Source organism: Verticillium alfalfae, genomic scaffold (genome assembly GCF_000150825.1).
Source record: "Verticillium alfalfae VaMs.102 supercont1.3 genomic scaffold, whole genome shotgun sequence".
Lineage (NCBI taxonomy): Eukaryota > Fungi > Ascomycota > Sordariomycetes > Glomerellales > Plectosphaerellaceae > Verticillium > Verticillium alfalfae.
The window spans coordinates 1,897,052-1,921,053 of record NW_003315036.1 but is presented as its reverse complement, the minus strand read 5'-3'; the positions used below and the strand labels follow the sequence as shown (position 1 = coordinate 1,921,053).

Here is a 24,002-nt window from a genome sequence, read left to right as displayed (position 1 = left end):
GACCTTTACCCTTCTATCTTCTATCTTCTATCTTCTACTAAATCACGCCCTTCAAATCGGCCACGTCAGACGCTCATATCATGTTCGCTTCCCTCACTCGAGCCAAAGGGCTTCGGCCATTACATAGAGTTTCAAAGTCAAGATACATCTCTCAGGAGGTTAAGGTGCAACGCAACGCCATGCTTCGCCAAGTCTATGCCCCATTCGCAGACCTCGTCGAAGGCTCTCCAGAGTATGTACGACTTTCTGAATCTGGCAAGGTTTGGGAGAACTACTTCCGCCCAGGAGACAGAACGCATCTTGGCTATGATGCTATCCAAAAGGTCGGTAGACGCCCTGGAAGCCTTTCACAGCATTGCCACATAGAGGTCAGCAACTAACGATTCTTCTGGCGCGTGATTAGGACCATGCTGATATGCTTGCCGAGATCGACAAGTTCAAGAGGCTTTTGAAGCCTCGCATCGGACAGCTCGCCAAGACCTTAGTTGCTGAGTATGCTCATCAGTCTGTGGCGATCGAAAACAACCCTCTCGCCCTCGGCGATGCATTTTCGATCTTCGACACATTGTCTGACACGCTTTTCAAAAAGGTCGATCTCGCAGCCCTGGATGCCGCCGACCTGTCTCAACTCGACCTTCCCATCATTGCTAGCGGCCTGGGACCCGATGAATCTGCCGTGGTTGAGCTCAAAAACCACATCGTTGCCTCCCAATGGATTGCAGAGAAGGCTGTACTTCATCCTCATACGCCTGGCCTCGATGAAAGGCAGATGAGAGAACTCGCAGCCATGACAATTAAAGGCACAGCATCGGAGGCAGTCTATGCGGGCTCCTGGGGCGGACGTGTTCCCCTTGGAGGGTACCGCAAAACGCCTATCGCCATCAGAGGTAACCCTCTGGTCATTTTCCCGTACCATATCGAAGTTCCCGCTTGCATCGAGCGTTTCTTTGAGTGGCGTAACGCAATGCATACCGATGAGAATGTACATCCGCTCATTCTCGCTTGTCACATGATGGTCTACCTCGTCCGCATTCACCCTTTCCCCGACGGCAATGGTCGAGTCAGTCGCATGCTCATGCATGACTACATGGTTCGTCAGGGATACTTGCCTGTCATCATGCAGAACTTTGACCGCGATGAATACATTCGCGCAATCGACCATGCTGCAAAGGGCGAGCCTGAAGAGCTGGTGATCACCATGCTCACAACACAACTGGATGAGATGCAAACATTTTACTGGCGACAGATGGAGGGGAATGCTGCGGTTGTCAGGTAATCAAGTTCGTAGATATTCAATGGATAAAAAAGAGTGGTTATGCAAAAATGAAAGCAAAAATGAACGCCCGACAACGTCAGGCTTCCCTCTCAGGTCCAACCAGGAATCGAACCTGGGCTGGCGGAATCAGAATCCGCAGTCATAACCATTAGACCATTAGACCTATGGACTAATTGATGAAATCGGTAGGCGAATTCTCGATCCAGGTTCGCTTCGACACAAGCCCCAAGCCGAAGCCCTGAATAGGTGGGTTGTCGTCGGAGGAAATGAGGAGGCACCCACTTATTCAGGTGGAGGCGCGGTTTGTCGTCCCACCAAGATGTCAAAAGTATCATCCATGGCTGGTAGTTGGTTAAGGGGGGCGAGACAAGTCGGTCCAGAAGCACGAGGAGGCGACAGACGGAATGCTGACCGTGGCCTAGCTCTTAAAATGGATCACGCCGACGGTCTTGGTACAATCAAGGCGGTGAACTGGTTGTGGTCGTGGAGAAACGTCAACAAAAGAGAACAACATACATTCCCCAGGGTACAGGCTCAGGCGATACAGCGCACAATCGAAGGCTGTGGGGCGTGCCGATGGCATGTCTCGAGGCAGCGGCCAGCTAGCTATTGATGCGAAGAAGACGACGTCACGGGCGTCTGTTGCTTGGCAAGGCCGTCCGATTTTGATTTGACATGTTTGTTATGCTGTCGAGATAAATCTCTTTCTTACTGGAACGATGCTGGCAGGGCCGCCCATGACGACCCGGTCGTGTCAGTTCATGCATGCATCATCTGCATGGCACAAACGCATGGGCCTGGTGAGAGGCCGCATACGATGTCTTTGGTGGAGAAGAGCAGCATGAACTGGCGGAGAGATGGGCGAGCTTGCTATAGGTACCTAGGTAGGTAGGTAAGTAAGGTATGTAGGTACCATGGTGAGAGGCAATGTGCCTCCAGCCGGGTCCGTAATGCCTTGGAAGGTGTACTCGCACCTTGTGTACTCACACCTTGCCAATTGGGCAGCGGACGAAATGGTGCGCCTTAGGTTCTCAGGTACGTACCCTTCGGGTCGTTCAGGAACCGCGGGTGGGCCCTGGAGCTACCGTCGACTGGCCCGTGCATTACCTCGACAACTGAGCAGCAGCAAACAAGCAGGACCCCCAAATTATCTGGACGCGTGAACAAATCAGATTGGGAAGCCCGGGCCAGGTCTGCCACTTTCATCCTTCTCCCCCAGGCTCTCGTCTCGATTTGGTCCCAGCAGACCAGCTATCCTCAGGTTCGGCTCCGGGCGACGTCTCGACTTTTTGGGCCCTCGAACGGCTCCGCATTCCTCTCGCCTGTGATCGTTGTCTTCTCTTTCTCAACTCCAACAAGAGACGCCACACGCACTCTTTTCTCCGCCATCGTCAACCTCAACTTGGCCACCCGCCCCCCTCCTCCACTCGTCCCCCGACCGAGTCCACCGAGTCAACAAACACCTTACTTCAGCCGTTAAGACATAACTCCTCTTGCCAATTTGAGGTGTTTATGCAATGTCAGGCAACACGCTGAGAGGCACGCCCAATCGCGGCCAGAGCCGCCCAGGCATTCCCTTTGCCACCAGCCCGGGTCCCGGTTCCTCGTCCAGCATCCCCCGCCCCGTGCTGGAAACCCACCCATCTACCACTGCCAGTGACTCTGGTGCTGCCCCTGCTGGTGGTGCTGGTGGTGCCGCCTCTGCTGTCAGCGCGAGTCGACAGAAGCAGATCAAGAGAGATGATGTAGGTTTTGGCTTTCCCCCTCCTCTTTACTCCCCCATATACGCCAAAGCGAACGAGACCAAGTCGAGGTCCCAGTGAAAAATAAGACCGCTTCACACCCTCAAGCCAACTCGGCCTGCGATGGGCTTCACTTACCACGAGCTCGAAAGAGCCAGCCGCCTTGACATGACGGATACTGACTTTTACATCAAGGCCATCCGTCGCAAGATGGAGAGCGACCTCTCCAAGAAGAAGCACCTCAGTGGCCGCGCCCGCCACACCCGAAAGGCGCCTCCCGGCACCGTCCTCGCCCTCAAGCCGAGTCCCGCCCTGCAGATTAAGCCTGGTACGACCGTCGCCGAGGCGGCCCAGCTCATGGCGGCCAAGCGCGAGGACTGTGTTCTCGTCACCGACGACGACGACAGAATCTCGGGTATCTTCACTGCCAAGGATCTGGCCTTCCGCGTCGTAGGCGCCGGCATGAAGCCAACCCACATTACGATTGCCGAGATCATGACCAAGAACCCCCTCTGCGCCCGCACCGACACGAGCGCCACCGATGCTCTCGATCTCATGGTGCGCAAGGGTTTCCGCCACTTGCCCGTCATGGACGAGAACCAGGATATTTCCGGTATCCTCGACATTACAAAGTGCTTCTACGACGCCATGGAGAAGCTCGAGCGCGCCTATTCCTCTTCGAGACGCCTCTACGATGCCCTTGAGGGTGTCCAGTCCGAGCTCGGCTCCAGTCAGCCCCAGCAGATCATTCAGTACGTCGAGGCGCTGCGCTCCAAGATGTCTGGCCCGACCCTCGAGTCTGTCCTCAACGGCACCCCGCCCACGACTGTCAGCGTCAGGACTTCGGTTCGCGAGGCTGCCCAGCTGATGAAAGAGAACCGCACAACCGCTGTGCTGGTGCAGGACCAGGGGGCCATCACCGGCATTTTCACGAGCAAGGATGTCGTGCTGCGTGTCATTGCCGTCGGCCTCGACCCCGCCACATGCAGCGTCGTTCGCGTCATGACGCCTCACCCCGATTTCGCGTCCATGGACATGAGCATCCAGGCCGCCCTGCGCAAGATGCATGGTATGTGGAATCCATGGTGCATACTAGCTAGCTAGGAACCATGTACTGACAGACGCTAGACGGACACTACCTCAATCTCCCCGTCATGAACGACGGCGGCGAGATCGTGGGCATGGTCGACGTGCTCAAGCTCACCTACGCAACACTCGAGCAGATCAACACCATGGCGACCGGCGACAACGAGGGTCCTGCCTGGAACAAGTTCTGGCTGTCGCTTGATAACGAGTCCGAGTCGATGGTCTCGGGCGAGGGCAGCCACCACCACACGAACCTCGGCTCCCGCATCATGTCACCCGATCACACGCGCGAGCGCATCGGCGACAGCGTCGCACCTGGCGACTCGGCCTCGCACGTGGGCGTCGAGTCCCCCCCGCACTCGGAGTTTATCCCCGCCGACAGCATCGCGCCGCAGTCGCCCGCTGAGCTGCCCTTCCCCTTCAAGTTCAAGGCGCCCTCGGGCCGCGTCCACAGGCTGCAGGTCATCGCCTCGCAGGGCGTGGCCGCCATGGTCGCCAACGTTGTTGCCAAGCTTGGTGCCGAAGCTGAAGCCATCGGTGGCGCCCCGACGACCGATGACGATGGCAAGATCAGCGGCGGTTTCGCGCTCAGCTACCTCGATGACGAGGGTGACTCGGTGTCGATTACTACCGACAACGATCTCCTCGAATCCATCCTCCTGGCACGCCAGGGCCACCGCGAAAAGGTCGACCTCTTCGTTCACGACCCAGAGAAGCCTCCTGTCGCCGTGGCACCGACGCCTGTGGAGCCCGTCATTCCCACGCCCGCCACGTCCACGGCCTCTGGACTTCGTGAGCGAAGGAAAGCCCACGATGACGAGGACGACGACGAGGAGGAGGAGGAAGACGAGTCTCCCAGCCGCCGCTCCCGTCGTTCCCGCCACGCTGCGCCCCAGCAGGAGCAGCTCATTCAGGGCGTGCCCAACGATCTGCTGCTTCCTGGTGCTATCGTGACGCTTGCCGTCGTCATTGTTGGTGTCTTCACCATCTCCAGGATCACCAGCAGATAGAGAGTGTATACATGGGAGAGAGAGAGATTGGGCCCCGTTGCGTCATGATGTGATGAGGCGTACATACTGTATTCAGAAACGCTTGTCTTCGTAGACTGTTGAGTACCCCATATTGTTGTTAATACCACACTGCACCTTGTCTTTTTTGCGTCGACATTGTCAGGCCGGTTAGGTCTTTTTCAAATGAAGCCTCTGGCATTCGTATGATGTGCCCAAACTTTCACGGATGCGAGCCCATGCCTCGCCGAGGCCAAGCCAATTCTTCAGTTCATTGACAATCCGAATGCCATCAACGCCCTTGGAGCTATTGAAGCGACCATCATGAACGTATGCTCAGGGGTCTGCGTTGATGCATTACCTAAGCATGGCCCATGCACCACGACATGCGGCTTTGGTGGACCGCGACCTCTGCAGCTCCAAAAAATGTTCCCGTGTATGGCACTGACAACGTGAACCACTGGACAATTGTCAACCCAGCAGCCCGCCATCATGTTCAGTCGAGCGATAGCCCGTCGGCAAGGTATTCACGACCTCCTGGTACCTCAACCATCCTCCCACTGACCCAATGCAGCCCGACAGGCCCTGGCCGCCCCCCTCCTCCTCCGACCATGCACCGCCCGCTTCATCTCCCAAGACACTCCCTCTGGCCTGACTGCCGAAGTCCTCGAGTCCCTGACGACAGCAGCCGCCCTCGACCAGGTCCCCAGCACCGCTGACGCCGCCAACACCCAGAACCAGCGCCGCGTGCCCTCGGCGACGAGCAGCGCCGTGCCCGAGTCGTGGAAGGAGTACCGCCGCGCCCAGAACCTCACCAAGACGATCGGCTCCGAAGTCAAGTCGGCCTACATCCCGTCCGAGCTGGTGACGAACCCGCCGCACCCGCGCGACATTACGCTCGAGCTCCTCATGGCCTCGCAGACGCACATGGGCCACCACCGCTCGCGCTGGAACCCGGCCAACTCGCGCTACATCTACGGCGTGCGCGACAACGTCCACGTTATCAGCCTTGAGACGACGGCCTCGCACCTGCGCCGCGCCGCCCGCGTCGTCGAGGAGGTCGCCTTCCACGGCGGCCTCGTGCTCTTCGTCGGCACCCGTCCGGGCCAGATGGACATTGTCACAAAGGCGGCCGGCCGCGCCGGCGGCTGCCACCTCTACACCAAGTGGACGCCCGGCGCCATTACGAACCGCGACTTTATCCTGCGCGACCGCGAGGTCGTCTTCCTCGACGAGCACGACAAGCCCGTGCCTGGCTTTGATGGACACGTCATGGATCGGAGGCCCATGGTGCCTGATCTCGTCGTGTGCCTCAACCCGATGGAGAACAAGACGCTGCTGAACGAGGGTGGCCTGGGGACGATCCCGACGATTGGCATCATCGACACGGATGCGGATCCTACGTGGGTCACGTACGCTATCCCGGCCAACGACGACAGGTGTGTTTTCTGCGTCTCCCCTTGCTACATGACTTTCTCCAAGGGGGAACATCATTTGCTGACCATCTACGTGCAGTCTTCGATCGACCAGCCTCATTGGTGGCATTCTCGGACGCGCTGGGCAGGAGGGCCAGAAGCGGCGCAAGGAAGCGGCGGCCGCGGGCCAGGTGTCGTGGGACAACCCCGTCGAGGTGCAGCGGTACATGACCAAGACGCGCGAGGCGTACAAGGCCGCCAAGGCTGTCTGGCAAGAAGACATGAAGGCGATGCAGGAGAGCAAGAATGGAAACGCCGACAGGCTGCTGGCCCTGAAGCGGACACCAACAAGCGAGTCGTCGCGGGCCAGCGTCATGGACCTGTAGATGTGGGCTACGTGAGGGGGGGGGCGGACCTCAGGGTTCTGGCGGACGACGTATAGAACATGTACACCTTGTAAGAATAAATGTATACCTTTCTGAGGCCAACATAATCATGACAAAGACTTGTCGAGTACAGATCCTGATTCTGTTTTGGTTCGCTTTCCTTGATGGACCGGTAGTTGCATACCTATGCTAAATGCAGATGCTAATATGCAATGTCAAAATAGTCGCCAATCCACCTGAAAGAGCCTCATGTTGAAAAGTGCGCGCCTGCGCATTTCCCCTCACCGACAGGCCGTGCCGAGCATCATCACGAACGAACATTTCAGAACAGCCAGCCCAAGCCCGCCTGCCGACGTGCCAAGTCAGGCCTTCGTGCATAAATCCCAGCTTCTTGCATCATCGACAAGTTTGGGCCCCAGCCGGAAAAAATAGCCTGAGGGTGACCAGGAAAAAAGGGGGGGGCGGGTGTCCTACCAGTGAGAGCAACCCACATACTTGGTAGGGCTTCCTGTAGCCTTTCTTTGTAGCCCCTTTATTCATGGAATCTCTGTTTGCCGTGGTCCCTGAGATGCCCCTATTCCCGCCTGTTTGCTAGCAGATGAGATGGGGGCGATCAGACAAGACGGGACAGCAAGCAAGTCTGAGGACGGGTTACATTTTGTCTCATGCTGTGCATGGCCAGTTCACCCGTGAGATATATGCTGACTCTACTATTCATTGACAGCATAAGTCTTTAGGTGACGCTACCTCAGAACCCCTATTTCAGCATTCTCATCCCCCGCCCAGGCCCTGAAAAGAGCCGCCAAACATCGCCAACATGCCGGCCATGTTGGACGATCCAGATAGCCCGACCATTTACAGGGTCTCAGGGGCAACACCATTCCCGGAGCCTGGCTCGTCTGATCTCCCCTCCGAGATTGTGCCCCGTCAAGTGACGCTCCGTGACGGTCGCACCGCCGCGACGATGATGCCCTTCGCTTCTCGAGACCAGGTTCCCAAGTCTCTCCTCGGCTATCTCGCTGATCAGCTGAACAAGGAAATTGAGGGCGGCGATACTTATCCCATGACGGAACCGATGACGCACGAAAAGTTTGCGTCCTACTGGTTTCAAAACTTCGGCGCCCTCATGCTCCTTGGAAACATCGAGCAGCCGTCTGACCTGGCTGATCTGCCCGAGGCTTCTACGGGCGACTGGTCCAAGACGTGCCTCGGCAGCTTCTACATCAAGCCCAACTATCCAGGCCGCAGCTCGCACGTGTGCAACGCCGGCTTCCTCGTCACGGACGCGAGTCGTGGGCGTGGCGTAGGCCGGCTCATGGGCGAGTGTTACCTCGACTGGGCCCCGAAACTGGGCTACACCTACAGCGTCTTTAATCTGGTCTACGAGACCAACGTTGCTTCGTGCAAGATTTGGGATGCTCTCGGCTTCAAGCGCATCGGCCGCGTCAAAGGCTGTGGCGACCTGCGCTCCTATCCGGGCCAGCTGGTTGACGCCATCATCTATGGGCGCGACCTCGTCCCTGGCGAGTTTCCCGAGGATCTCGCCGGGGTTGAACGGTTCGACAAGATTAAATTCTATCTCAAGTACAACAAGTATCCTGTCGGCGCCGATCGCCACGAGAAGAGCCGCCTGCGCAGCGCTGCGACGCACTATCGCCTTGTCGCCGGCGACAGGCTGATGCTCAAGGACAAAGAGGTCATCCCTGACCCCCGCCGCCAGTACGAGATTGCCCGTGACGTTCACGTTGCGGCGCACGGCGGCATCAACAAGACGACGGCCACCATCGCCGAACGCTACCATTGGTCTCGCATCAAGGAGACCGTCAGCGACGTGATCCGCAACTGCGTCAAGTGCAAGGAGCTCGGCAAGGCGCCCGTCGCAGCCAACGGCGGTAGCGGTAGCAGCGGCACCGCCCGCAACCGAGCTGCGCCCGCTGACGCTGTCTCTCCCGTCTCCCCCGCGGCGCCCTCTGCCCCTCCGTCTTCGCTGTCTACGGCGCCCCCTTCTGCCCCTGATGAGCTCGCCGCAATCGCCGACTCAGCCGTGGCAGCCTATCGGTATCCCTCCCCCGACGGCGGCGTTCACCCTTCCCAAACCCTCCGTGATCCCTCCGTTTCGCCTCTGCCGCCGACGCACGGGCACAACCCGATGCTGCAAGATAGCCCACGGCATCATGACGCGCACGCGTACCAGCCTATCGACCCGCGCATCATAGCGTCACCGCACCACCATGGCCACCATCATCATCACCATCACCATGAGCACGAACACGACCACGACCACGAGACGGATCCATACGCGTATCAGACGGAGACCGACTTCCAGGCCCTGCTGAACGCAACGGCCGGGGAGGATGAGAGACACGCCGAGGTGGATGATGCCGCCGCCCGACGAGAGGCCGAGGCCGTCGATCGAGACCTGGATATGTTGATCGAGCAAGGAGACGAGGACGAGACCATGTCCGGGGTGGGCAGGGGCGAGGACGACGACGGCCAGGGGCCGGTGACGCTGGATGTCACTGCCGAGGAGGCAAAAGTCAAAGCGATCTATGCATTGAGCTATGCTGATGGTTGATCACCGATGAATGTAAGGAGTCATGGGATTAGCGTTGTGGTCTTTTGTAACTGTTCTCTTCCTCATCCAAGTAGGAAGTTTGGAGATATTCAGGAAGCTACAGTCTGAATGATGAGTGCTTCTAGCTGCCATCCTCCGGAACAATATCCTGGAGCCGCTGCTGCTTCGGAAGTAGCGCAGTCAGAGCAGATCTCCGTTCAGGCTTGACACCAATGGTGAAATAATTCCTTGGTTGGCCACGATGCCTGAGTTGGCAAAATGAAAAACATACAACACCAGGTATTCGCCGGTGGTCACCCACCCGACTACTGATCCGGCCCTTACTGATTTATCGATGGGAGAGCGGACGGGATCCCGAGCTTTCCAGTAGGTATGGTCGTATGTGACGAAACTTGGTTTCGAGAAGACTGATAGTGGTATTATGAATGGTGTGTGAGCGAGAGGCGTGATTCACGTGCCCCTGCAATCGGGCACTGTGCGGATCGAGTGCTTCTCGATTCATATCATGTGCGAACGATACAGGTGCCATGAGTGATCTAAATTATGCCATTGTGGAATGTAGTTGAAGGTGCTCCTTGAAAAGACTACCTTGGTGGGGAAAGGGGTCCAGCTTCATATTGATCGTGGAGGGGCAGCGGTGCAGAGTGCGCCATGATCAACAGGATTGCAAGTTGAGTGTACCCCGCCTTGAATGAATGTGGAGACCAGCGACCCTGCCATCGAGATCCACAGCCTCGAGTCGTACCAATGGCTGCCGTTCTGTCGCCTTTGAAAGCCTCACGCTTCAAGATTATTTTCTTCGTGCCCCTGGTTGCCTCGGGGAGATACAAGGCTGCAGTCTTTGTCGCTGGTGGGGGTTGTTACCCAGGTCCAGGAGATTACCCCGAACGCTGTTGAACGGCCATCGGCGCTGGCCAATTTCGCCCGTGGGAGCTGTGGGCCAGTTGGAAGCCAGTCGGAGTATTCGGAGTCGAAACTTTCTGTGGCGGAGAAAGCACGGTAAAAACGGCAGTGGTTGTTTTGAAAGCGTGAGTTGGCGGATGATGGATTACAACCAGGCATACGTAACGCGCTGACAGCTGTCTAGCGGTCATCCATGCGAAGAGCCCGCATATGAAGCGTACAGGTTGGAAGACATGGGAAAGATGTGAAAATGAGTTCCAAACTTCCTTATCTCTGGCCAACATGAAAGATGATGTTCTTTGCGAGTCTTACATCAGTCAATTCAAGAAGTCCAGGATCAGGAGTTTCCTACGCTTTGCACGGTGTGCCACGGGACAGAATGACCGACGCCTCAATCATCCCATCTCAACCAAGTCATTATAATCACGATCTTGGGTCATTCGCTAGTCCAGGCTTCCAGCGCTTTTACTTCTTGAACAACAAGTCTTGTCTTTGTGTTGTATGTGAAGTCAATATGGTGGAACTTTGACTTGATACGGTCGCACCAATAGCATCATTTCCAATAAGTCAAGCGGCACGCTCGCATTCGCGAACCTAAAAGGTTGTCTTGTCCCGACGCCCTGGTCATGTGGTGTGGCTGCTTGATGTTCGCGGCAGTACGTGCGGGGATGATCCGTACGGAAGAGAGTCTGGCATCTCCACGGGCATAGATGCCATCTTCTCATACAACAGTATGGGCTGTTGGGGATAGAGCACAAGTTTGACTTGCCTTGCGGATACTGGAACTGACTTGAGGGGGGTGATTTCGGGTGGCTCCTCCTTCGACTGGGAAGATGAACACTTCCGGGCTTGCAATTTGGTGTACATGTAGCAAGATCCATAGATATCGAGTCACAACCACGACCTTTTTATTAGCAGTCGACCACTGGTCAGTTCGAGAACCAGGTATGGACCATGAACGTCGTGCTTGTGACGCGTGATCTATTGAAAACGATGTGCCGATTGGCTTGAACGTCCTTCCCACCAATGCCTTTCTGAGTAAGGTTCCTCACCAGCCGGCGCCCGCGATGCCTCCTGGTCCTTGCCCTCGACTGACGGACTTGCCGGGCCGCATTTCACCAAATTTTCACAATGATACGATCTTCCCAGACTAGTACGCTTTGCCGATCGCACAGCATAGAGACCAACGGCCACCGTGTGGTGAGATACACTTACTGACGAGTCTTTGGACCAGTAGTATAGATCATGGCGCGACAATAGCTCTCTCTTGGAAACTTAGATGCTGCCGCGTGGGCTCATGGCTTGTTGACCCGATGGTAAGAAGGAAGCTCCTCTACTTACGCGGCTCGAGGCCTATCATATGCCTATCCGACTTGATGACGGCTCCGCGGCATGGCAGGACGATTTCGTGACCGTTTGCAGACTCAATATGTGTGATGGCTCGGCTCATTGACGTACACTGATCAATAGTAGGTCTCCAAAATTGAAAGAAAGTAGTCTGTGGGCGTTGAAATGGCTTTGTCACTCAGGGTTCGATACATACATGTTTGCCAGTAGGGCAAGGCTGCTGTGGCGGTTGACCAGGTGAGTTGCGGGGGGAGAGTATGACATGGGCAGATATCGTACAAAATGTAGACGAACAGGGGCAGCAGACAGCTTTCTAGTTTGCAATCTACTTGTTTCCTTCTTTTTGTACAATCCGCCTTCCATCTTACAGTATTCTCCCCAGTGCTACTCGGTGTGTCTGTGTCGTGTTAAAGAGAGAACCTGCTACTCATTTACATCAAAATGCACATGGCTCCGTGTGTAGTAATCCTACCGTGAGAAGACTAACTATAGAGCTGATTTAACCTCATATGGTCTCAGCCAGCACGCCCAGTTCCTCGACTGAGCTAGGGATAAGCGTACTGGTCTAAACCTTGTGCGGCTAGTGATCTCTTCAGGGAATCGTGCGTCTTGACTCGAGATCATATTTTCGTAAACGATTTGCTAATGTACGTATCAAAAAGAGCGCGGAACTAATATTTGATTAGATCCCGCTCCGTCCAAGGTTTCAGTAATATCTGGTGCACTTTGAACGCGCATCAACACCAACTGGTTCGATAGAGTGCATGGGGCGAACCTCTTTTCAATCTTTAGTTTTGTGTGCGTCTGTTTCTTGGGATAGTGTATGGGACTGATGGGAGTAAACGTCACGAGGCTCTGCTCCACAAATAAGAATCTACCATGGAAGTCATGAAAATTTACGTCTTCTTCGTATTGGAATCACAGCCCCTGTATGGTCCTGAAAACCGTACTTCAACATATCGAAATGCGTGCCAGTAGCCAAATGACGACACCGTTAATCGGGCGAGTTGATGTACTTGGTCGCCCCACAGCTTTCCTCGGTCTCGCTTTCTGCTTGTTTGTGTGCAAGGCATGGAAGACCGGCACGCTTGGTAGGATGAAGTCGAACGAGATATAGCTTGGTTCCACAACAAGGAATACAAAACCGCCAACCCGGTCCTGAATGATACGACATGATACCATATGTCCCTTACTATGAACTTTATGGTATACAGTTGAAGTGACGTGTGTGAGTTATTGCCTAGGAAGATTCTTTAGTTTGCGTGGCTCAGCATCGACGGCTGCGAGCTTCAAGACGATAGGTCCGTTGAAGATCCTCGGAATACTTCTATATAAACCATAACAGACCTCTTCTCGTGACTTCATAGTCCCACTCATCTAATACACCACCTCTCTAAATCCTAAGACATCTTCTCTCTTACAGTATAACAACCGGCAAACCAAGCCACTTTGTACCTCCTCGTTCACTAAGATGAAGTTCTCCGTCACCAACGCCCTTGCGGGTTTTTCATTTATCTCGATGGTGATGGCTTCGCCCTTCCCGTCAGCTCAGGATTCGCATATTGGCAATGGTTTCGAAGCCCCGGTGGCGGTTGCGTCGTCTGACCATACTCTTCGCAAGGTTGATACCTTGCCTCGTGAGCTCGACACTGCCGAGCCTTCGGACATTCTGGCCACAAGGGGCGACCGTCTCGTTTCCAAATTCAAAGTTCACGTCGTCACCTCCTCCGCCAAAGTTATTGGGATCATTATCATCGACTACATCATTAATAAGCTAGTCCTACCTGGCGCGGACGAGAGCATCACCGCCGACTTTGACAAGCTCACCAACGTTAAGGTCAAAGGACCCCTCGTTGCTACGCACTTCGATAACCCTCCCACACTTCTAGGCCACCCTCAGCAAGCCGTTTTCGACTTCAGCACTTCCGTAGTGTCTGGCGTTTTTGATCTCGGTCTTGACGCGGCTGGAATGGTTCAATCTGTTGTGAGGTCCACTGGTGTTCATCTGGGCCCACATGTTGTTGCGAAGACTCTTCACTTTTTCAATGAGAAAAACTTGAAAATTGGCACAATTCGCCTTTGAGAGTATAAATATCTCAATTTTATGCTCTGGGACAGGTTTTCGCCACATCGGTTATTCCTGGTTCTTTAATGCGAATGCAGGGGCACATTTGTTATTCACCAAGTGGATCATCAGTCATGTCATCCCCCCTCGAACTTAAGACTTGAAAGCCTATATTTTGTTCAGATAAAACATCGTACTGGCAAGAGCAAACTGCCTTCACTGCCTTCCAATCAACTTAAGAGTCTTATAACGATGTTCGTTCTTCATTCTGTCTTGAAGTTTTCGGTGTCAATGTGTATTTTGTGCGAGCTAGATACTTGGTTACATATATGCGAACATCCGGCATCAATCGATGTTTTCTCCGTATCAAGTCATTAAATCTCCTTCTAGGGCGATTCCATCAATCTTTTCCATTCAGGCCCTTGAAACGACTCTACTACAATTTATGTGGAAGGCGGGTTCACTGTCCAGCGCCCTGCACTCGACTTTCGCAGTGCGTTATGAGTATCATTCTACTTGACACAGTAAGGAACACTTGATCAGCTGATATGGAATCGCAAGGACTCACATCGGTATCTAAGGTTATGGAAATAAGACCCTGACCACTTATTCTTCGTTGTGTGGCCGCAATTTTATGCATTCATGAACGCCTGGCATATCGTATGCAGGATGAGACCATTTTTATCGCGAGCAAGTCTAGGGGCGCCGTCTTTCTCTTGACACCGGCTAACATGATGGAACAACAGTTGAGGCTACTCCTATGTTATACGCACTGGCCAGTGTGCTCACCAAACTTACCTTCAACCGGCTTATAACGACTTGTCAAACTTTCCGAAAGCGTCCAGGAGTTCGTCGCACGCAGGCAGCTACCTGTCCATCCAAAATACGGGAGCGGGAAATATTATCCGGACCGTCCTCTCATGTGATAACTTGAGCCCTCAAAGTCATCAATCTATCAGGTCTTAACGTGAGCATCATAACTAGCAATGTATATTCCTCACTCGTGGCCGATACACTGTAACGAGTCTGATCTGTGACACCTATAAAGCCGAGGGTGCCGATCACAAGAGATATCTTTATGACGGTGTCGGAATGAGTTTGGGATGCTGGTGAGACTAGTACGACTATTTGGTTGGAATGGGAGCACAGGCCTAAACCAATGCTCGCTCTCTCGAGATCTACCGCCACCCCGATCTTCAAAGCAATCTGCAGGCCAACCAAGGCTTGACCGTTACTTATTGACGGACAGTACAGTTGTGGAGCTGTTTCCATAGCGCCGCTCTTCCTGTTTCTGCTACTCCTCACCCTCCTAGGATTTCTCTCTCAGTAACCCTCCACCTAATCACAAAAGCAGTCAAAGCCCGCATTAGGTGCTGATTTACTAAGATAAATATACTCGTCAGCTACGATTCCTAAAACCTTCCCTTCAAAAAGAGACAGCTAGGAACTTACTAGAAACATTCGCGGAGGTTCGTTTTGCACTATGAGATGTTAATATCATTAAGACTTACGTTCATTCAAGATCGAATAATTTTATAGAGAACACCACTTTACTCACTGTTTTGTGACAAGTCTCGACACAAGCGTCCACGCCGGGCTGGTATAGGCGCAATTGATCTACCAGTCTGATGGAACTGATTAGCACTCTAAGCTACAAGGAGTAATCTCCTTCAGCGCATACTACTTACTGGCAAGTTGGGGTCATGGCAGGCCACACCATTTAAACAGGTGCCAATAGAGGCGAATGTACTAATAAGAAAGAATATCTTCATAGTCGTGTTTGTTGGAGGTTGTTGACAGATGCAAGGAGAGCGGGATAGAGAACGTATCAAATATATAAAAGAGGTCGAGCCGCAGTGCGGTGTCCTATGTAATAACAGAAGGTACTTGCCGTAATTACCATAACAATTTCAACCCTGTGACCCAGTATTACGACTGTAACCTCTTTTGACAGGGAGTCTTACAACACCCTAACAGAACCGTCAGCAAGACGCTAGGCCAGACGCCTTGAACGCTATCGTTTGCATCGCACGCATACATACGATCACTCACGTAACCATAAATACGACTAGAGGAGCAAGCCATCTAAAATGGCCTCATGAACTTACTAACAGGGATAGAATTGATAGGTTTAAAGGGATGGACATTCTCATATTTATAGAATAGTCTTTCTCACGAAAGTGATTAATCTAAGCCTTCCCTGGTATTCATAGTAACCAGTACAAAATGCTTCACGAAACTCTTCACTTGGACGGCAACCTAAGCTTCTACTATATGCATATACGAGGGCCGCGGAAGGTTTCGAGAATTGGAAGGTTTTGATGACCGGAGGGTTTGGGAAATCATGGATCAGCCGTAGTACCGTGTCTTGGGCGGACTGGCATCGCCGACTAACTCCGATGCCTTAACAAGGCGGAAATCCAGATGGTCTCCACCGTGCCGCGGAAGAGCTACAACAGCAGCAGCAAAGAACTAGAGCTTGGGACCATCCTTAAATATATTGGGGTCGTCCATCATTTCTCTTTCGATGTTTATTCGTGCCAGCGCCGCCGCAAGAGAGTGTCTGTTCTTTCCGGGTCTTTCCGGGTCACAAATCTTGACGACGAAGCTGGTTCCCCGGGGTCCCCTGGTTCATCTGTCATGTAACACGACCGTACCATGGCACCATAGAACGTGCTCTGCAGGTTGCTTCCATTCATACGGTACATCGGAGAACAATTCGATGGAGATTGAGTCTCAGGGCTTCCACGTGCCGGGGTGAATCTTAAATGGTGGCTGAAGTGCCTAGCAAAAGGTGTGCAGGGGGTGCTGGTATTCGAGGCCCTGACTACCGGGCCATCGGTACTTTTGTGGTTCACTCTCACAGGTGTTAGAATTTGTTGCGCTTGTGAACTAGGCACCACCGGTTGTCAGCGAGTCGAGCTGCAAACACGACTTGCGAGGCTTGATGCAATTGACATTCAGCCCAAGGCGCGGCTCGCATCGCAATTTGCGGGCATGGCAATAGTAACACGACAGGGGCGCTCGTTTTCTCGGCGCGTTCGAGATGGTCTGTTGACCGAGGGTGGAACTGATCTGGAGTCTACTGTCGCAGTGAGTTAAAAAGTTTGTTCAAGAGTTGGATTGTCTACAGAGTCGGCATGCACGTCCGTAGGAAGATACCTAGGCTACCTTGCCACGGTGCTTTGCATAGCTGGGCACATGGATGGCACTGGGCGAGGGTTAAATCGGGAGACATGAAACAGCGTCTCTGCTATGGACAACACATGCTCCGCCATCAGCACGTGTCTTTCTGAGTTGGACAGGTATCTTGGAGAGAAAATTACGTTCAAATAATGACGCGCCTGGGAAGTAGAGAAACTTGGGGTGGACACAACTGCCGAGGCAAACAGTGAGTTTTTCTCGCGTCCAAGGTTCACAGCCTGGGTCCTCCATCTGAGACTGAGGGATTCCTCCACAGAACCTACCAAGGCGCCGTAAGTCTCAAGCGGAGCCAACTCGTCCTAGTCCCGTGCCAGGCGTTGACGTAGGAGTGCCTTGGTTCCGATCATGCTTGTGCCAAGGAGCCCGACGTGAAATGTCTCCCGGAGGGCCTTGTCATGGAAAAACTTATTCACAAATCCGACCTGTACAGGCTCAATTACTGGTATCCTTCTGCCTGAGACGAGTGCTTCGTTGGCCTTTCCCTGGCCCATTCTGTGAACGAACGCTAAAGTGGCACCACCCTCGGCGATGAGTCCTAGGGTGTCAAGAGGTACGAGTCTGAGATGACCCAGACAAAGGCGGAATGCGGGATCAGGGCAGCAGAGAGGCCTATGACTGGGCCGTTCAGAGCCGTCACTAGGATTTTCGAGTGATTGGAGAACGCTCTAGCAAAAGCTAGGTTGCTTGTGACAAACTTAGGAAGCCATTACGGCCGGGAAAGCATTCCATCCGTCGATAGAAGGCTGCCTTTGAGATCGGCGACACTGCATGACGAATGTTAGCCCCAGTCAGGCTTGGAACCCCTGAGGAATCCGGAACCCACGCCGAAAAGAAAAAGCCCTGCCCAATGAGTAGGGTCTCAAGGACATCACCGTTCGCATCCACTTCACGCAACAATGTAGCGTGATACGAGTACGCTGCTTGCGTCAACGAGTTGAATTCGCCCGGGTAATGGAGCGTGACAATGGCGAAGATGCTATCATGTTCGAGACAGATGGGCGCGAGTCGGACATGGTGTTTGAGACGCGGTTCTTGGGTACAATGGGTCTGGTAGAAAACAAAGTAGGCGACTTGGACCCACGACTTTACCGACGGGATGACAGGGATTCCTTTTGAGAAAACCCGAGAGGCTAAGACGCTGCGAATATCGCCTTATGATTAATATCTGGCTGCCCTCGAGAGATGCCAAGGAGGTCACAAGACGCATCTCACTCTAGGCATAGTTGGTCAGTTTGTCGCGGCTGTAATTCTGATTGCCTTTACTACCACGGGGGCTGGCTCGCCTTGGCACTCTTGAGCCCCTGAGAAGCGAGCCTCCCCGCGCGCCAAGACTTTTCGATGCAGTCAGAAAGTCTTCCTCTATTTTATGATCAGTCAGAATCTTTTGGATCAGGCGCCCGGCATGGCAAAACCCGTGCTGTATTTGGCAATTGCATTCGGCGCCGCGTATGTCAAGTCGCTGCCTCTGGTGTGGCATGAAAGTTTGTGAACATAGAAGGCCCCGGGCGAACATTCGATTCCCATCCAGTGGCGCTTTTACAAGGCACCTCCCCAAAGGACTGTAGAGGCTTGCGGCTTGATGCCGACGGTCTATTCACCTGAGTGTGAACACATGGCGCTGCGCTCCACAATGGCCACCGTTGTAGACACGGAAGAACAGTCTTTCTCTGTGCCGGAAGATCAAAGCCGCCAACTCAGGCTGGATGAATATACGAGGCAGGAGCAACTATCGGTGGTGCAGCTGCATGAAGGTTGGGACGCTATGCATATTTGTTTTCTGCCGAGGTAGTTGCCCTAGCTGTCCGCAAAGACTTTACTTGGTAAAAGAATCGAGAGATGCAAATGTCAACAAATGTTGTCTTATAATATTAGAAAGGCAAGCAAGGAGACAGTCAGGAAGAACTGTTCAAACCAGACCACACCAGGTGATGTGGTTGACATAATGACCCTTAACCTTTAAGGGGTGACCTGTGATCTCAGCCTGTTCTCGTACCTAAGCATAGGTGCCTTAGTTGGTAAGATAGCTGAGCCTCCCAGTCTCCACCCCTGAGTGAAGCACCAACCACGTACAGTGGGCCTAATGTAGTGGCCCGCCCGCCCAAACCCCATATTCGCTCCACATCACCATGAAAGGAACAACAAAAAGATAAAAACGCAAATGGACAAAAACATACAACATCAGGGATTCGCTGGTGGTCACCCACCCAACTACTAGTCCGACCCTTACTGGCTTATCTATGGGAGAGCGGACGGGATCCCGAGTTCTCCAGTAGGTATGGTCGTATGTGCTTAACAAGTGACAGTGAATGCATGATATCGGAAGCGGGCTGACGATGTGTCGTGACCTTTGGCAGTCCCACCCACTCCTTCTCACGACGTCACTGTCCTGTACAAATACATTTGTCAAGGCTCCATGCCCACGGCTCGCCTAGTCTATTTGATGACCGGTTCTAAATAGGTATCATACAAACCCCGCGCGTCCGCTCACCCCATCATCTTTTCACCGCCTAGGCATACCCCGTCCCCTGCCGCGAAGCGCCCTCTGCGCCGCTCCCTGCGGCAGCGCCTGTCCGGGGGCCTGGGGCTTCTGGCTCTCCTCGTTACGGATCGTCTCGTCGACGCCTAGGATCAGGCAACTCGCCTCGGTGGCGGCCTGGATGGCGTTAATCTTGACGAGTGCGGGCTCCCACACGAAGCGCTCCATCATGTCGGCGACGCCCTCGTTGTTAAAGTCAACACCGGCCCAGGTCTTGCCCTTGCGGTGCTCAACGCGAAGCTTGTTGAGAATATCGGTGGCGTCAAAGCCGGCGTTCTCGCAGAGCTGGCGCGGGATCACCTCGAGCGCCTTGGCGAAGCTCTTGATGATGGCCTGCTGCTTGTGGGAGACGTCGCGGTCGGCGAAGCGGTGGAGGTACGCGGAGACCTCCATCTCGGTGGCACCTCCGCCGCCGACAATGGTGTGGTTCTTGATGGCGCGCTTGACGATCATAATGGCGTCGTGCAGGGAACGTTCCACTTCAGCAATGAACTGCTCAGCACCACCGCGCAGCACGAGCGTGCACGTCTTGGCCTCGGGGCAGTCTTCGAAGAAGTTGAAGCGCTCGCCACCAATCTGTCTCTCGTCGAAGCTGCCGCAGGTACCCAGATGCTCGTGCAGAATGTCAGAGCAGGTAGACTGGGTGACGGCGCCGGTAGCCTGGACGACGCGCTCCATATCCTCGGCGGCAACACGACCAGCGCAGAAGATGTCGCGGTCGGCAAAGTACTGTGTCGCAAGATCGCCGATGGGGAGCTTGCTGAGAACGACCTTTGCGCCAGTGGCGTGGATGGCTTCAAGCTTCTTGTAGATGATCTGCCACTCAGCGTCGACAATGGCCTGGTACTCGGACACCTGTTCAACGCGCACCTCAGCGTTGTCCTTCTCGGCCTTGAGCTCGAGCTCGACGTTGAGGCACACAATCTTAGGCTTCTCGAACGCCTTGGGCTGCTGCTCGAAACCGGCATAGGAGAAGGTCTTCTTGAAGGCGACGCCGTTGACAAATAGGGAATCAGTCAGGGATCCACCGGGAATCTTCTTAATGCCAATGAGGCGCTCGTTGAGGTCGTCTTGGTCCAGAGACAGCACGGCATCGACAACCACTTCGTCTCGTCAGTTCTGTTCTGTCAACGGGACCACACACCAACTTACTCTTGGTGAAGAAAGTAGTGTTCCTCTTAATCAGCTTGCTGGTCATAGCGGTGCCGGCCAGCTTGCTGAGCGTTTCCCTTCGGTTGCCCTCGTTCGTATCAACCGCAATCTCCTTGATCTTGTTGACGGCCATGGACGCTGCCCTCCGCAGGCCCTTGATGATAATCTGTGAGCTGACACCCTGCTCTACGTGCTCCTTGGTCTCCTTCAGGATCTCGCCGGCCAGGACGACGACAGATGTGGTGCCGTCACCGACTTCGGCATCTTGCGATCGTGCAATGTCGACGAGAATTCGGGCTGCAGGGTGAACAATGTCGAGGAGCTATGAGCCCGTCAGTGCTTGTACCATGTGAAACATATACGGCGGATTGCACACCTTCATGACGGTGGCACCGTCATTGGTGATGGTTTGCCTGCCATTCTCGTCGACCATCAACAGGTCACCGCCGTAAGGACCGAGTGTCGACTTGATAGTGGCCTGAACGGCCAAGCAGGCGTTGATGTTGGAGACAATCTGTCCCTTGCCCTGAGAGGTATCGGTTCCTGCCCCGAAAGAAAAATCTTGGTCAGCCACGTCTTGTCTGGCATAGGCTTTTGGTTGCTTGCTTATTATGCTTGGGCAGTGGGGGTGGGGAGTAGGGGGGTGGAGGGGCGCTGTTTCTAGCAACCTTCTTTCAGGACCACGATGGTCGGGGTCATTCCGCCGAACGACATGATGAAAGCGAAACTGAAATATTCGTAGGATTCGGGGGTCTCGTTTCGTCCGTTTCGTCGTCGTCTTGGCCGTATTCGTCGTAGGGTGCGGGAGTCGAATTTCGGACCGTGGAGAGTGATGAAGCTTCTGGAGCTCCAAAAAATTGTTGCAGCCTTTCGCGACTCGACGCACAGACCATGTGGAGGATTATGTAAGGAGGGGTCTGTCACCGCCTGTTTTACCAGGGCGCTCCATGGCATTCCACGATCTAATCTTCAACCTGCCGCATCTTGATCTTGCAGAGAACAGCAAAGCCTATTGTCCCGTATACGCCTACATTGAGAAGCAGCCTGGTCGATTTCCCCGTCCAAGAAGCACTGTCAAGAAGCACAGATGTTGATCTGCAAGGTGCCCCTCGTCGAAAGCATGAGATGTCTGGAACGCAACCACAAGCGCCTTGTGTAGCAGCCTCGCCTGCGGTTGTGCTCCAATGATTGTTTGGCGTTGCAGTCAACTGCAGTGCAGCATGCAGGTCTGCAGAAACCCAACCAGCCACACTAAGGAGCCGTGGATCACCCTGCTGTACAGCGCTGCCCCGCGGCTGCCTGGCAGGTTCCTCATGGGTGCAGTCAAGACTCGTGATCTCTACGTCGTCTCAATAGCGTCTATCAAATGCCCGGACTTTCGTCGCACCTACAGCCATGTCGAGCACGCTGTATCTCGAGAGCCCCAAGGGGAGCCAATTCCGACTCCTCAAGCTCATGCCTGGCCAGTGGGATGATGACCTCGTCGCCACTCTCTACATGGCCTCCGAGCACCATCGCTTCACTGCACTGTCTTACACGTGGGGAACGAGCAGGCGATCACAAAACATCATGGTCAATAACGAAATTCAGTACATCACCTTTAATCTTGACCACGCCCTCCGCACATTACGATCACAGATTGGCAGCGTCGTCATCTGGGTCGACTCTCTCTGCATCGATCAGACCAATGTTGAAGAGAAGACGCATCAGGTCACTTTAATGCACGACCTGTTCTACTGGGCGGAAGATGTGCATGCCTATTTGGGCGACTCTTTGGATCGCAGCCACCCACGGTACAACCAGCATTTCAAGCAGCTGGGAGCACATTCGCATGTGCATCTCAACGGTGACGCAGGCGACGATGAGATGATTCAACAGGTCCTGTTCAAAGATTGGCCAGCTGCAACGAAATTAAGTTCCATGACAGGTCATCGACTCAACCTATATGCATTCTGCCTTCTCGCAGCTCTTTCGCAAGCATCTTGGCTGCAGCGCATCATCGACACTCAGATATTGCATAGCAAGTCTGAGACGTCCAACACGAGTAGACCTCTGGAAAACGCAAAATTGAAAGCCCTATTCGAACACTTGCGTGCTTTCGCAATATCGCCGTGGTGGGACCGCATGTGGATTGTGCAAGAAGCTGGGGTTGCGCGAGTACTTCGTTTGACATATGGAAAGATCACAATACCTTTCAAGGCCCTCGAACAGGCTAGGTCTCGTCTCGAGAAGATAGCGCTTCCTTCACACTCGCGCCAAGAGAACATGAAGGTCATGTCCTTGCTCGCCACAAAGATCAACACCCTCAGCAAGCTTCGAGACATCCGCTTAACCCGCATTGAAAATCTAGTCCACGGCACGATGCGCTCGCCACTCCAGGGACGGTACGACTATCTTGCTCTTTCCATGGGAAGTGCTCTACTTTGGCTTTTGAGAATGTTCCGCAACAGGCGATCATCGGAGCCAAGAGACAAAGTCATCGCGCTGCTGCAGCTGCGTCAAGACCTGGGAAGCTTTCTCAATGACAGCATCAGCCCAGACTACGCATGCACTATCCACCACTTATTTACTCATGTTGCCTTCACAATCATGAAAACGACTGGTATCTTTTGGGTTACCACAGGCGACCTTCTGTCAAAGTCCCGACACGATATTCCTTCGTGGGTTCCGGATTGGTCCAACGACACGACAGCCTATGACCCTCACCACTTGAGTTGGAAACTGCCGATACTTTTCCGCGCTGGTGAGGCAGCCTACCTGACCGACGAGAAAAACAAGACCACAACTCAAGAGCACTGTCGTCTTCTGTTGCAGAATACTCGATATGCCCCCGTCCTGAGCAAGCCCTGGCGCTTGGCTGTGGCCTGGGTCCGTAAATATGATTGGGTAGTTCGCATTGGCGACACAGTGGACATTGACGATGGCCAAGCATTGACAACCAGCTTCGTTTCGAAGTTGCAGCGCCAGCGGAGCGGCCTCCTTGACGGGTTTAAACCTCAAGTAGCTCTGCTCACGAAAGGCGAGTTCATTGACACAATCACGGGTTGTTTTGATGCTCTCATTCCCAAGCTGTGCAATAAATCAGCCGCGCTGATGGAAATGCTTAGGCATTTCGCCGATGGCTTCCTGGACACTCAAAGATCTGATCGAAGCTTTGACATCGAAAGACCGCTACTAGATGACTTGGGCCGGGTTCTCTGCTCTGGCGTTTTCAAAGACCCCACTGGTTTCGACGGTATGTACAGCTCCTGGTATCGAATCCTTCCCGAAAGCCGCCAAGAGTTCATCGTTTCGTGCGTTGCCCTGCA

The 24,002-nt window shown here is 53.9% G+C and overlaps 7 protein-coding genes and 1 non-coding gene across 8 annotated transcripts; 6 read left to right on the top strand and 2 right to left on the bottom strand.

Annotated features, from left to right (window-relative positions):
* Positions 1-80: 80 nt before the first annotated feature.
* On the top strand, positions 81-1,276 carry VDBG_03094 (fic; the record flags this gene model as incomplete). The annotated part of the gene is made up of 2 exons (XM_003006909.1): positions 81-323; positions 404-1,276. The coding sequence occupies 2 exons, from the start codon at positions 81-83 to the stop codon at positions 1,274-1,276; spliced, it is 1,116 nt and encodes a 371-aa protein (XP_003006955.1).
* A 91-nt stretch (positions 1,277-1,367) lies between these two features.
* Positions 1,368-1,439, bottom strand: VDBG_15059. Its single transcript has one exon. It is a non-coding gene; the product is annotated as a tRNA-Gln (tRNA).
* Positions 1,440-2,226: 787 nt separating this feature from the next.
* Positions 2,227-5,114, top strand: VDBG_03093 (CBS/PB1 domain-containing protein; the record flags this gene model as incomplete). Its single annotated transcript, XM_003006908.1, has 4 exons — positions 2,227-2,311; positions 2,783-3,021; positions 3,127-4,087; positions 4,147-5,114. 4 exons carry the CDS (start codon positions 2,227-2,229, stop codon positions 5,112-5,114), a joined length of 2,253 nt encoding a protein of 750 aa, XP_003006954.1.
* Positions 5,115-5,603: 489 nt separating this feature from the next.
* VDBG_03092 (37S ribosomal protein MRP4) lies at positions 5,604-6,912 on the top strand (the record flags this gene model as incomplete). Its single annotated transcript, XM_003006907.1, has 3 exons — positions 5,604-5,651; positions 5,694-6,550; positions 6,627-6,912. 3 exons carry the CDS (start codon positions 5,604-5,606, stop codon positions 6,910-6,912), a joined length of 1,191 nt encoding a protein of 396 aa, XP_003006953.1.
* Positions 6,913-7,729: 817 nt separating this feature from the next.
* VDBG_03091 (SPT10) lies at positions 7,730-9,487 on the top strand (the record flags this gene model as incomplete). The annotated part of the gene is made up of 1 exon (XM_003006906.1): positions 7,730-9,487. The coding sequence occupies one exon, from the start codon at positions 7,730-7,732 to the stop codon at positions 9,485-9,487; it is 1,758 nt and encodes a 585-aa protein (XP_003006952.1).
* A 3,721-nt stretch (positions 9,488-13,208) lies between these two features.
* VDBG_03090 (predicted protein) lies at positions 13,209-13,820 on the top strand (the record flags this gene model as incomplete). Its single annotated transcript, XM_003006905.1, has 1 exon — positions 13,209-13,820. The coding sequence occupies one exon, from the start codon at positions 13,209-13,211 to the stop codon at positions 13,818-13,820; it is 612 nt and encodes a 203-aa protein (XP_003006951.1).
* Positions 13,821-19,506: 5,686 nt separating this feature from the next.
* VDBG_03089 (T-complex protein 1 subunit eta) lies at positions 19,507-21,408 on the bottom strand (the record flags this gene model as incomplete). The annotated part of the gene is made up of 4 exons (XM_003006904.1): positions 19,507-20,645; positions 20,695-21,016; positions 21,071-21,237; positions 21,363-21,408. The coding sequence occupies 4 exons, from the start codon at positions 21,406-21,408 to the stop codon at positions 19,507-19,509; spliced, it is 1,674 nt and encodes a 557-aa protein (XP_003006950.1).
* A 681-nt stretch (positions 21,409-22,089) lies between these two features.
* VDBG_03088 (conserved hypothetical protein) lies at positions 22,090-23,678 on the top strand (the record flags this gene model as incomplete). The annotated part of the gene is made up of 2 exons (XM_003006903.1): positions 22,090-23,562; positions 23,637-23,678. The coding sequence occupies 2 exons, from the start codon at positions 22,090-22,092 to the stop codon at positions 23,676-23,678; spliced, it is 1,515 nt and encodes a 504-aa protein (XP_003006949.1).
* Between the last annotated feature and the right edge of the window lie 324 nt (positions 23,679-24,002).